Genomic DNA, 14,309 nt, shown 5'->3' on the forward strand with positions numbered 1-14,309 from the left:
GACGAATAAGCTGCCGCAACGCACACTCATCATCAGCTACAGAGCGAAGTGTGAGCTAATTAAAAGTGTGGATGAGTTAAATGAAAGGGTCTAAGAAATACATACATATGTATATGTATGTATAATAAGAAATGCACATGCTTTCGTTGTTTGCTGTTGTGTAAGAACTTGGCGTTATATACGACAGCTGGCGAGATGAAGAAAACGACTTTATCATATCTTGAATTTGAATATTTAAACGATATATTCGTAGACATACATAGTATACTGTAGTCCTTTTGACTTGAGGCCTAAACTAATTACAGGTGGAGAGTTTAACGAATTTTGCGTTGAATTAAGTCCTTTCTCAAGACATTTGAGAATACGTAACCGGGGACCTGATCAAGATTGTTTTCAGGAAGAGAACAACCTTTTCATATAATATGAGCACATCAATTAAGGAAGACCCAAATTTCTCACACGTCTTGCTCACGGGTTGGGCCTCTTTGTGACGTCGATGGCCTACATACTTACAAGATCAAATTGATGCAAAAACTAAAGCCGTTTGATCACCAGAATAGTCGTATGTTCGCGAATTGAGCTGAGCAACTACTTGAAAATGGTCCGGATTTTCATCCAAAAATCATTTTCATCGATGAGGCTCATTTCCGACTGAATGACTTCGTCAATAAGCAAAATATGTGTTATTGGTCAGGCAGCAATCCACACGTACTCCATGAGACACCATTGCAACCCGAAAAAATTACAGTTTGGTGCGGTTTATAGGCCGGCGGCATCATTGGGCCGTACTTCTTACGTGATGAACAAAACCAGCACGTTACTGTGAATGGGAATCGCTACCGCTCAATGATAACCTAATAATTTTGGCCCGAATCGGATGATATGAACTTGGACAAATATGTGATTCCAACAGGGTGACGCCACAAGTCACATAGCGAATGTCACAATGGATTTATTGAAAACCAAGTTTCATGAACGTGTTATCATACTAAATGACCCAGTCAATTGGTCGCTTCCATCGTGCGACTTGACGCCGTGAGACTATTTCCTGTGGGGCTACATCAAGTCTATGGTCTATGTCAACAAGCCTGCGACGATTGATGAACTTCGAATATCGAACGTAAAATTGCAGCAATATCGACCAATTTGTGTTTGAAAACCGTCGAAAATTGGATTCAGCATCTGGACTTCTGCAGCGTGCTCGAACTCTATACATAATGACATCGAATGTACTTTCACAGGAATAAAGAATTTCATTGATATCCCAAACCGCTTTCGAGGCGCTCTTATTGAAAAACCCGTTATTACTAACTCTTGTTCTCTGATAAGTGCCGGGTCCTTATTAAAGCCGCTATCTTGGCAATAACCTGGAATCATTGTACCATTAGAGTTCCTTATATTCATTATTATTAGCATAAATATAATACTTCTATGCATAGGTAGATGAAGCTCCATTCTGGAAACACACAACTCCACCTGAGCATGTACAGGCCATTAATTTTATTACAGAGCCCAAAGTTGGCAGCTTCAGTTCATAACAAAGCGGATAATTCATTGCAAAAATTAAACAATTTATCACATTTACGAGTTTTTTTATTTTTATTTTATTTTTTTTTGTCTTCCTTTTCCATCGACAATTTGTACAAAAAGCACACAATTTACATATAATCTTCAAAAGAATCGTTTAGAGCAGCAATAGTTAAATATATTTCGTTGTATTTTTGTTTTTCAAATTTTGTTGTTGCCAAATATTAGCAACTACGTTAGTGATAACTCGTTAAATGCAACCGCAAACTAATGTATTTTACAGATGTGGCTACGTAAGTAAGAAATTTGAAATTCATAGACCTATAGTTTTATATACATATACATATATGATAGTAAGTAGCTAACTACTTTAGCAAATATTTGCAGTCACACTGGAAGCAGCAACAAAAAAAAGGCAGCTAGAAACTGAAGTTAGCATGTCCATATAACGTTTTGTAGATTTTTGTAGAAAATCAAATCGTCTGTTTGTAGCACTCAATACGATTTTGGAGGCATATAACAATTATACTTTTAGTAACGTTAAAAATAATTATAATTAGTTGCCCATAGCTGTGGCTATTTCGCTGTTTACAAAACGCCAACAATTTAATAGCGGCAAATCGAACAAATAACTGGTATAAATACTCCAAATACATGTTTGATAATAGCAAGCAGTTAAACCAATTTAATGAGACATTCTTATACACTATTATCAGCAAATTGTCGCAAAGCCAGGATTAACGCCTCGAAAGGTTAAGCTGAGTGTTTGGTGGGCTTGGAAATGAATCATCCAGATGGTCGAACGATTGATTCTACATTTTACTGAGACGATCAATGAACATCATTTATAATATATATACATTAAATTGTCTCCGACGCTTCCTTCTAGGCATTACAAGCTTCGAGGCAAATCTTGTTCAAAGAATAAAAAGTGCTCCATGATGTATGGTAGATAACCAACTGTATTTTTCTTTCATTGGTGTACAAAATGTCCATGGCTAGTCAACTTTTACATGTAATTATTAATAAAGTTAGAATTGTTGGATAGAAAATTTATAATTTTTTTGATAGATTAAAATTGGTATAATTTAATTAAAGTAAGTGTTATTATACCAACTTTAATTTAGTTCAGCTTTTTTGCTTTCAAATAATTGGCGAGATGATCTAAATAACAATACGAGGTATGACAATTAAGTAATGATACTGATTTTATAAAAACCGTATATTTGAAAATTATTCTACAACTCTGCCATCCCCTTCAAAGTAGTCTCCTTAAGCAGCTATACAGCGCGTTTCCATACTTCGTAACATTTCTGGAACGCTTCGACTGGGATGTTCGCGAGTACCCTCGTCACGGTCGCCTGGATGTCCGTAATCGACTCAAAATGGGTTGCTTTGATCACCGATTTTGTTTTAGGAAAAAAAAAAGTCACAGGGTGACATGTTGGGTGAATAAGGTGGCTGTTTCAACACGGCGATCCCTTTAGAGGCCAAATACTGGGACACGGGAAGGATCCAGTTACGAGCGATGTCTGGGCGCACCCTGTTGACTCGTTTTCGCAATCTTTCGAGTACTTGGCAATAGTAGACTTGATTCACAGTTTTCCCCGGTGGAACGAATTCTTTGTGGACGATTCCACGGCTATCAAAAAAGACAATAATCATCGTTTTCACCTTCGACTTGCTCATGCGAGCTTTTTTCGGTACACATATCAATGGAGAGGGGAGGAATGCCGGAAAAAGAGAAAGGGAATTTCAAGGTCACAGGTTTACCACAAGCGCGGCAATAAAATCAGTCTCATTACTTAATTGTCAAACCTCGTATTTGCTTTAATTTTGTATTCATATGACTATAAATAAACGACTCGTTTGAACAAGTGGTTGAGTAAATAGCATCCCCGCTAAACGTGGTCATATGTTAATATTGGCAATTATTAGAATATCAAATAGCGAGTAATTAAAGTGAATAAACAAATAAAATAAATATGTGTCGGCATGGAAATGCTTGTAAAAACACGAGCAGTTAACGTTAAATATAAAAATAAAAAAGTAGGGACTTTAAAGGAATTATCACATGTATAATATTATATTAGACGGCGTCGATTTGTCACTTTCTCTGCTTGTTGGGTTAAAACGCTGCTTTTTTTGGGAAAAATTATACATTGTAACAAAAAAACACCCGTAAATTGTAATTGAATGTCTCCGAAACTCCAACCTTTTAGGGAATATTCTCGAATACATACCAACATTCGATATATAAGCAAAAATAAAATCGACTTCTTGAAATTCAGAAGTAGATCTAACCCCTTAAGCTGATTTCTCGTGAAGCCACACATAATCCCATGTGGATTGCAATAGACGCTTGTCCATTGTGATGCTCAGAACTACTTGGTTTGGATTAAACAGTCCGTCACATATTGACAAACGCTTAGCCAATTTGCCAGGTTCGTAAACAGCATGACAACGAGATGCTTCAACCTTAACCTGACAAAAGCAGGACAGTGGAGGAGAAAGTATACACCTCATCTTGATCATTGCAACCATAGAGCCAGCGCTCGAGTGCACGAAGACAGAGAGCAGCCTGCTCATTGCCATGCTGATTGAATTTGAGTATTGGGATGTAGTCGAAGTGAGAGAGCATTACGAAAAGGTCTTTCCCGGCGTCTGATAGCAACCTTACTGCGTAGGCAATGCAATTGATGGCTATATCCACGGGTGTTATTCTGTAGAATGACATTAAGTGCCATCGTTAATATTATAAGTAGTGCACCAATGATGCCAATGAGTGCCGCTTATTGAATACGTTCTTTGGAAGAAGTTATAAAATATTAATTGCCGCCATAACTTTATCGATAAATTATCGACTGTACAATCAAAGCTTAACAAATTACCGAATACTTTTATTCGGACTAAAGAAAGAACATCAACACTAGAAACTCTCGAAACACTCAGAGCAGCACACTAAGCCGCTGAAAGCACTATGGATTACGTATATGTTGAGTGTCGATATGTAGACTTAATGATAAACAATTTGAAAACACAATCAAGTGCACTTTTCCACTGAAACAGTGTCAACTTCTATTCACATTTATATTCTGCACTTAGCTACATTACAATACATTCCCGCCCCACTTCATACACGGCCGGCGAACGCCGTTTCCTCCGCGGCGGGGTACAAAAACGCTTTGGCATTTAGCGTTAAGCACCAATCGCTCATTCGCCTAGTCAATTCCAATTGTGTATAAATCTCGTTTTTGCACAATTTTATCTACTCATCAAACGGCTATATAGAAATGTACAACAACAACTCGTACGATTGGCTAATTCATTGTCATTTGATTAGATTTTTATTGACTTATAATTTCATTAGAAATAAAAATAAAGGGAAAGCAGAAGCGGAGACAGAACAACGGAATTATTTCAGTACAAAAAAAAAAGTAAATAGAAAAACAGCGTGAATAAAAACAACAATAAATAAATAGTCTAATTGCTAGTCAGCGGCGTCGCACTGGGTGCCTGCTACTGCCGGCGTTTGACCGTAAAACAAATCTCGCTTTTAAAAATGTCCAGTATTTTCCAGTTTTGGTTTCAGTATCGCCCACTTTTCCATGTGTAATTACTTTTGTTATTGTATTTTTGTGTTTACTTATCTTTCGCCTTGCAAACATAAAGGGGCAGTCAGTCAATGGTACTGAAATCGTATTGTGGCGTCAGTTTGTGTGCTTGTATGTGGGTGTGTGTGTGTGTGTGTGAACAATTAAATCCCGACGTTCCAGACATGATTCGTCATTAGTTTGTATTTTCGCAGACTTTGATAAGGAAATGGCCTTTGATGACGACAAATGTGTGGCAGCAGTGCCAAACCACCAGATGTATTATGTAGTATAATATATATTTTTACTAATCTGCATGCATACTATAAATACATACACACAAATATTTATATTCATAAAAGATTACATAAACAAGAAAAGCCGTTAATTTTTTTTTTTACATGCACCGAAAACAGAATATGCTTCGCAAATACAAAAGTTTCCTTACAAGCACCTTGATTGATCGGTTTATATGGCAGACATATGCTATAGTGACTCGATCTGAACAATTTCTTTGGTGATTGCTCCGTTGCCGGGGTCGCTTAGTCCATGCCAAATTTGGTGAAGCTATCTCTTCAAATATAAATGTTTTCTAAACAAGCACTTGATTCCGATCGTTAAGTTTGTACAGCAGTTATATGCTATAGAGATCCGATTTCAACAATTTCTTCGGAGATTGCATCCGTACCAAATTTCGTAAAGATATCTCGTCAAATAAAAACATCTTTTCATACAATCACTTTCTTCCGATCTTTTAGTTTGTATGGCAGCTAAATACATGGTGGTCCGATATCAGCTGTTCCGACAAATGAGCAACTTCTTGGTTGACGGACGGGTGTAGAATTTCAGCGGAATGTACTTATCATTTTTGTTTTTGATGGCGGTCATTTTTGTTATTGTTGTAACGGGTACCTAATCCCTTCTAAGATGGTAAGGATTAGATAAGTTGTCGCCGACGTCCTTTAACCGTAGGCCCAAGAAACCTGCTGTTTCGACGGCGTCTGATCAAAGAGTGAGGGGTGTCGGATGAGTAGTATTAGTGGAGACTCATAGCACCTCAAGTACCTTGAGTTCACTTTAAGACTTGAAAACTATTCAAGAGCATAAGCTTTAAAAGTGAGGTTCAGATTTTAGTTGAAATCTCTCCGAAGGAAGGTTGTGTATGTAGTTTCAATCGTAGGCATGCTGAAAAACTCTTTCATGGAACCTTTATATGTTTAATTGTCGTAGTTGGTGGACAAACAATTTCCAAAATATATCGTTCATGATAATTTGGGTTGGCGAAAGTTTTGCGCACGATAGGTATGTACCATAGGAAGTCACACTCGACCGACTCAAAATGTTAAGAAATCAGTAAAAAATTATGACAAAATTGGGTCGAGATGCTCCAGCATTCTACAAATTCTCCGAATCTGGCCTCCAGTGTACTGTTCTTAGACTGTTCTTAAATGGTGGTTGGATAGAACACACCAAGTTTGAGAGCAACTACGAAACAAAAAGACGGTCCAACCACAGAAATGGTATTCCTTATATATAAAAAAAACGGATTTTGTCTACAAACATTGAAGTCCATTGTAAAGAACTACAGCCGCACATGAACATAGTTATCTATGGCATTTTTATCTTAAAAGAACATAGCTAATAGATTCTTCGTTTCACCTCAAATCTCGCCTTGTAATATGTGCAAATATTTTGCTGATGCACCTTTAATAAAAGTGTGCAAATTCTTGCAAAACAGAATAATGAGTTCAATTATTTGCATGTGTATATATGTATGTGTGCGTGTGTTGTCCAGAAATCAATGATGCCGATTACTTTCCGAAATTTCACAAAAGGCACAAAAAGTTTTTTCCAACAATATTCGTCATTGAATATGCGCTTGCAGCAGTTTTGGCCCACCAAATCCAAAGTCGCCAACAACGGATGTTGCATCATCACCGGCGTCAGTGCAATTCTTATGCAACAACTATTCTATGACTGTTGGCGATTATTTAGTATTCACCTACTTTAAGTACCTGGCCACTAATGGATATTTGACTGGACGGTGCCAATTTCTAATTGTTGATTTTTGTGCCGCATTAGCGCTGTAATTCTAATAAATTTCACGGTTAAATGGCAGAGACACGAAAATCATTTCAAGGTTGAAAAGTCATTAATAAGCTCGCTACAAATGCACTCGACCGGGCACACGAGGCTGAGATGAGCGCTAACTATTGTATGTGTACTGGAAGAGCAAAACGACAAAAAAAAACTATGAGAGGAATGACAATTAAACAAAATTAGCAACTTTGATGTACTGCTAAACAAATTCACAAAAACAACACTAACCACTAAATATCATAGAATGGTATTTTTTGAGCACCAGAAGTAGCACACGGGCATGTACATGTGGTCATATGGATACCAGCCAATAATTAGTCAAGCACGAAGTGTCCTAATGACACCGATTCTGGTTTAGTACGGAGGGTAGGTGCGCGAAAACCGTCGAATTTTGTACAAATTTAAAGGGTGGAAATCGACTAGAAGTCGCTTCCAATCTTGTGCGGGTATTTGGCACAAGTGACAGCATGGCTTCCAATTCGTGTTATATAATTCCACATTTGCGGCACTTCCAATGTAAGAAAATAAGCCAACACGTTCTCTTGGCCAACAGCGAGTAATGTGGTTAAAAGCGAGATTTGAGAGCAAAGCTCTCGAAAGCTCAATAGCAGCAGGGTTGCTGTTTGAGTATGAATTTTACTTGCATAAGTTTATGATTTTAGATGAGAGTAAAGATGTATTATTTATAAAAATATAATATAATTAAAACCACAAACTGATTAAAAAACATTATAAACTCGAATTCTCGAGCTTTTATCAGAGCAAATTCTATCGGACAATTTCTAGAGTGGAAATGTTTTGAGGTTATGACTGTTTTGTTTAGAATTGCTAAATAAATGTATTTATTTTGATGCGTAATGTTAAATATATTTCTTATTATTCTATATAAATATTGCTATTTGGTGGTTAAAGAATGGATTCCTACCAAGAAGTGAGCATGATTCATATTTATTTGTATGCCACGATGTTATCAGCCTTCCAGTAGGAATATATTAAATAACTACGCTGGTGACGTCGGTCAATGGAATCAATGGCATATGCTGAAAAGTAAATGGATATCGCTCCGACCTTTCTCGCTTCGACCTGCACGGAACCTAACACTTTCCCCCACTAAATCTACAGCGACCATATTCACAAACTGGACGAAGGATTACAGACTTGACCTTAATATTGCAGTCGATGGCGTTAAAATACCGACTGTCAATAACTTTCAGATTATAGGTATACAACTTGACAGCCTGTGATCCTTCTGTCCTCACGACCGCCATTATTGTCACAGTACAGATCCGCAACAAAATCCTCAAGTCGTTAGACGGCAGCACATGGGGAAAAGACAAAGAAACGTTGTTGACAACATACAAGGCAATCGGCCGACAATTCTTAACTACGCCGCAACAATTTGGTCCACTGGATGCGATTAAACACAAACGAGGCAGCTTCCGACATGGCAGAACACTGCACTACACACTATAACGGGATGCCTCTGGAGTCTACTATCAAACACCTGCATCGTGAAGCATGAAGCATATTGAACTCATCTCCAAACATTTTTTGCAGAGATGATTTCTATGAAAGCCGGAACCGCCTCCTAGGAGCAACAAGAGGTTCTTCCTCAACTACATCGACGACGTAGGACAATACGCCGATCAAACTTCGGGCGCAACTAACTGCAGGGCTGCACTGAGTTTCAGACACAGTGGAACCACAAACACCTTCCCCCGACTCCCTCTCAGTGAATAGAGTACTTGGAGTCAAATAACCACCCATTGCAAGCAATGAGCTCGAGTTGTCGCGAGAATCGAGAGTGATCCTTGCGCAGCTTCGCATGGATACTAAGGCAGTTTAAACTTCTACTTATCCAGAATCGACCTCGACATATCAATTATATGTCCAGTATGCAACGAGTCCCCGCATAACTTTAAACACCTTCTTGCTTGCCCAGCTAACCCTACACAATTGACACCCCTCTCCATCGAAACAGCACGATTCCTGAGCCTACCGTTGAATGACCTCGGTGAGAAATTATCTGATCTAGATGACCGTTACAACAATAACAGTTTCGATATACATACGTTTCAACGATATCTTAGTTACTGAAAGTCGATAACACTCAGTTGTTATCGCTTTCTTAGCGTCCTTATCATATTGTACATATATATGTATGGAATGATTCTTCAACAATTAGTAGATTAAACAGACCGAGTTTCATTACAAAGATGTGTACGTGCGATTACACATTCACTCAGCTGATTAAATTACATATTATATACGAATAGAAATTGAACTATGGAAGTATCCCTTAGGGTGAGCAGGTAACAGAAAATATTGGAGATTTAAAATTATTATATTTAAGCAGGTAACAAAACATTGTAGAAACAGGTTGAATTGCTTTAAATATCTATTATAGCTCAAATCACATCAGCTGCTATCGATCATCCAATTAGGGAAACTGCTCACAGAGAAATGGCTGAGAGTAAATAAAAGGTGCAATGAACGAATAGAGGTTGTTGCTGGTACAATTAGATGCTAAGAAAAGATGCCTGAAACTAGAATTACACATAACAGGTACCTTCAGGCGGCCAACACCAAAAGGCAGCTAGTCAATAGATTGATAGGCTTAGCAGCATCAACAACAACAACACATAGCGCGAACACTTGCTCACACTTGCTTTTGAAATGCATTTTCAGTCAAATCAGAAAAACAAGATGCAAGAAGCGTAGAAACAAAAACAATGCAGAAAATACGAAGAGAAAAACGAATGATAATGCACGAATAAACGAGCGTAGAAACAGCGAGTAGGGGCGAAAAGCAACAACAACAAAAACAAGAAATGCGAACAAACGGCAGATAAAATGAGAGCGTGAGCGCACGAAAAGTTCAGTGAGAAATAGGAAAATTTTCCAACAACCACTTACAATATTTACTCGTACTATGGATGCAGTGTGACAGATTCTTTGCACACCACCTGCACCCCGCTCTCCGCATGCATATTGCATTTACCAAATGGTAGTTAAAGCCGCCCACTCACGTGTGCAATAAGTGCATAAAATTTGGTCCGAATGCGGCCCCTCCCACCAACACACGTACACATACATATGTACAACTCTGAAGCTATCGATTCTTTGCATATTTTTCAGAAGTTAACTTCAACTACTTTAAGACACCACACTGGAACAGATAATTTGTTTGATTTTCTATATTTGTGACTAATGCAACTCACACCCAATTGGCACACAAACATACATACAAATGTGCGTAAATAATACATCTCACTATCAGTTGTTTCAGAGTCTCGTCAAATTGATCTCGTGTGTCACCCATATTGTAGACTCGCTGTTGGTTAATTAAATTAACTTAGTTGGGTTTCTAAGCGACACACACAAAAGGGCGTCGCCGCCAAGCTAAGCTCACAGCAACAGAACACATAACGATTATGGCCAGATCAGCACCTTAGCGACTTGAAACGACACAACAAACACATACACATATAAAGCACAACAAACAATACGAGTCTGACAGCAGTAAATTTTTGTTAATTCCAGCGAAAATTGCAAATAAACAAGTCTTGGGTATTCACATAATCATAATTAAGTGCATATTCTGCGTTTTTCGTTTCATTTTCTCATAATTGTCATCGCAGAATTGCATATACCATTTAATATTCACACTTAGCTAGCGCTCTCCACAAACGGCTAAATAGGCTGTTTACACAGACTTTCTTGCAGCTTTTTGTAATCCAATCAGCATTGCTGAAATTCATCCAGCACTCGTTGCCAGACATGTTAACAATTGAAATCACTTAATTTTACACTGATTCTATTTGATTAATTACTTAAATGGATAATTAAAACGCGAACTCACCTCGAAATCCGACCTTAACGCCATATTCCAGAAAACACAAATGCCAGTCAAATTGAAAATAATAAAGGCGAGAGAGCGCATAAAAGGCAAATAAAACAAAATGCCAACGAGTAAACGAAGTAACGAGTCGCGAATTGGAAGAAAGCAGATAAAAAATGCCTAGCGTGTAAAATTTTCAACACCAAAGAACGTAAAAAATATACGTTCTCTGCAACCCGGAAACATATACACTATAGATGGCGCTCTAAACCATATGTGAATTTGAGTTTTAACGGTTCGAAACCGCGCTACGGTGTTTTTCCAAACTACAGACATTATTTTGTTATGGCATTGGTTCTGGCAGAAATATTTTATCTAACAAACACTGAATAATAATTATTTAAAAATGCTTATTTTACTCACTTTAGATATTATTCGAGCAGGCTCCACGGAAGTTCAGTCGAAAATGGATCCTTTGCGGGTTTATTCTATGAAATTTGGTTTTTTTATCCAAGTCGCCTTCGATTCGCCATTTTTTCCGCTTAAAAAAACTACGCGCTCCTTCGAGATGCCAATATATGAACATATATATAGTACATGCTGTGGCTCCTGAGGGAAGCAAAAGACCACCATCCATTTATTTGAATCTTATGCTAGTCTCTTGATTTAACTACATATTTTTTGAATCTGAGACATTTAAATGTCCAAATTTCTTCTCCAGATTAAAGCGGAAACGCCTTTCCGTCGGTTGACTTACGGATTTTAGTCGATAACGCTCTGTGCGATTGTGTCTGGATCTCATTTTACAGCATGACCCAGCCAGCCTCATTTCCTTTTGAGAATTTCAGTCCACAGGCGTGTTTGGTTTGTGCGAGACGGGCCAGAAAATACGTGAAATATTACAAAGCCATCAGTTGGTGAAAGCGTATAGCTCTTGGATGTCAGAAGCTACCAGATTCCAAGTTTTGCAGCCGTATACAAGTGTGGACTTAATTTTGAAGTTGAATATTTGCCGTGTAATGGCCTTTGAGGGCGCCGAAAGCTAGCTTGGTCTCCAACGGATGATGATGTCCATTGATCCTTTGATAGTCCGTTTGCGGAAACACTTTTCGTTGGAGTTATAAGCATTGCCTAGTCTTTGTTTCCTTATTGTAATCATAATAAAGTGTGAAAAATTCTACACTACATGAAATATGTACATCTCTATATGGCACTTAAAAATTTTATATTCTTTTGTAATTATCTATCAAAGTATGCGCAATCGCACTTGAAATACGGAAATTTATATTAAAAGCACGTGCCTTGTTTTTCAGTACAGTCAGCTGCACATTGCATTACTCATGGCTCTGTCACTCATATATAGTACATAGCTTACAAATATGTACGTATGTATATGTTTTTATAAACTTCATAGATTTTTTAATACATACCATCTATAAAAATTCCATAAAGTCTTAATTAAAAAGCCAAATATCTCGAGAAGTATTAATGATAGCGATTTTGACCTTGGACCTCTTTTATAGCAAATAAAATTTCTTACAAATTTGTCGTGTACATTTTTTCTATAGCTCTTGTCTTTTACGAGATATATACAAAAAAGTGCGAAATTCTTGGAAAAATCGGGTTTAGAGCCCCGTACTACCTCACCGGTGTGAGTTACGACTTTGTTGCACTGAGCACTTTTGTAGAGTGAACAATTCTGAGAAATATGCGTCTAAATTCAAAGCGATGCCATAAAATACCTCTGATCTGGAATTTGAAGATAAAAACTCACGATTGTAGTGGAAGTCTATGGAAATTTTTACAGGCCTTGGTCCAGTTCTTAATGTTAATATTAAGGGCTAAATTTTTCAAGGAATTTTTTTAAGGTATTTCCAAGGAAATTTCGTGACGGGACCGAAAAAATGAATAGTTAAAAAAAAAAAAACACCCTAATGTACTATATATATATATGATACTACTTTTTTATCAGTTTACCAAAGCACTCATGTCATTCAACATCAATGTGCGCTGAAACCTGAACTCCAATTGCAAAGCAAAAACAAATTAACTTCGTCTGGTTCAATTCAATTATCAGTTCATCCATCTCTATTACTCCTCATGCCAAATTCTCACTTACTTCATTCTTATTTTGGTGCCATTCTTAGCATCACTGTTACATATAATGACAACTTGTTTGTTACAAAAATAAACATTTAAAATTATATTTTAATTGAAACATGACAGCGAAAGAGATCCATAAAAAAGCGTCGAGTTTTATCTCGCTAACTCAATTATGCCTTTACACACTTGATTATCGCTGTTCGTTTCAGTCGTTAAATTGGCAAGCGACAATGTAATAACTCCTCCGTCAATTAGACTCTTGAATTGCTCGCTTGCTTCATTTAACTTGTTGACTTTTGCAAATTACAACAATGCAGTTAGACTTTGCTTTATTTTGCAGTATCAAATGTAGAAAATATGTATGTATGTATGAAAATGCATAAATTACATGGCAGTATAGCCCTTGACAGCTAACTAGAAACCATCTGAAGCGTGATTGAAAAATAATATAAATACTAGAATTCTATACTCTGTATGTATAGTACATTCTTACAATGTTATCATTCTAGAGGTTAAAGGTGACTACAACTGGATTGCATTTGTGTCTCTGGTGAAGAGGGCAATCTCCTGAAAGGAAGGCTATAAGAAATAATTGTTTTGAAGAAAAGAAAATAGAAAGCAAAATCATTGTTTTGTTCGATGAGAAGGTTAAATATGGAGCTGAAAATTAAAGCTATTTGAAGTAAATCTTCATGAGGTTTTTTACGTGACGGGACTCAAACCCAGCGCGCAACCCTGGGAGGGACAAAGTAGCACCTGCTGGCGAGCTAAAGAGAGAAAGATTTTGGAGGCGACTTCCGGTTTCAGATCAAGTATGCTCTGGGTAGCCAAAAATATTTGTTTGAAGGAGAACTAAAGAGAGAAGGTCGCTTCAAACGAATGTTTTTAGCTACCAGAGGATATTTGATCTGAGACCGGAAGTGGTGAGCTACTTGAGCCATATGTAAAAGAATTGTTTCTGGACACTCCCAAGTGAATGGCGTGAACTTTAGTACAAGGCTCCTCTATTAGCTCTCCAGACTGAATAAGGAAGCAAAGCAAACGGGTCTGTTAGTGAACGAGGGCAATATGAAATACCTCCTTTCATCAAACAAACAGTCGTCGCACTAGCGACTTGGCTTCCCCGTCACTGTTGGCAATCTTAA

At 37.5% G+C, this 14,309-nt stretch overlaps 1 protein-coding gene across 6 annotated transcripts in view; it reads right to left on the minus strand.

Annotated features, from left to right (window-relative positions):
* The window catches only part of LOC105232924 (sodium/potassium-transporting ATPase subunit alpha), an 84,116-nt gene extending 72,931 nt beyond the window's left edge, over window positions 1-11,185 (minus strand). For 3 of the 6 annotated variants that reach the window (XM_049447916.1, XM_049447917.1, XM_049447918.1), the window contains exon 1: window positions 11,083-11,144. In XM_049447916.1, the coding sequence (XP_049303873.1) occupies window positions 11,083-11,106 (24 nt within the window). In that variant the 5' untranslated portion in view covers window positions 11,107-11,144. Of the gene's footprint in view, window positions 1-11,082 lie in introns of all 6 variants that reach the window. The other 3 variants (XM_049447919.1, XM_049447915.1, XM_049447920.1) reach the window with 3 other exon arrangements.
* Window positions 11,186-14,309: the final 3,124 nt, after the last annotated feature.

This window comes from Bactrocera dorsalis, chromosome 2 (assembly GCF_023373825.1).
Source record: "Bactrocera dorsalis isolate Fly_Bdor chromosome 2, ASM2337382v1, whole genome shotgun sequence".
Classification (NCBI taxonomy): domain Eukaryota; kingdom Metazoa; phylum Arthropoda; class Insecta; order Diptera; family Tephritidae; genus Bactrocera; species Bactrocera dorsalis.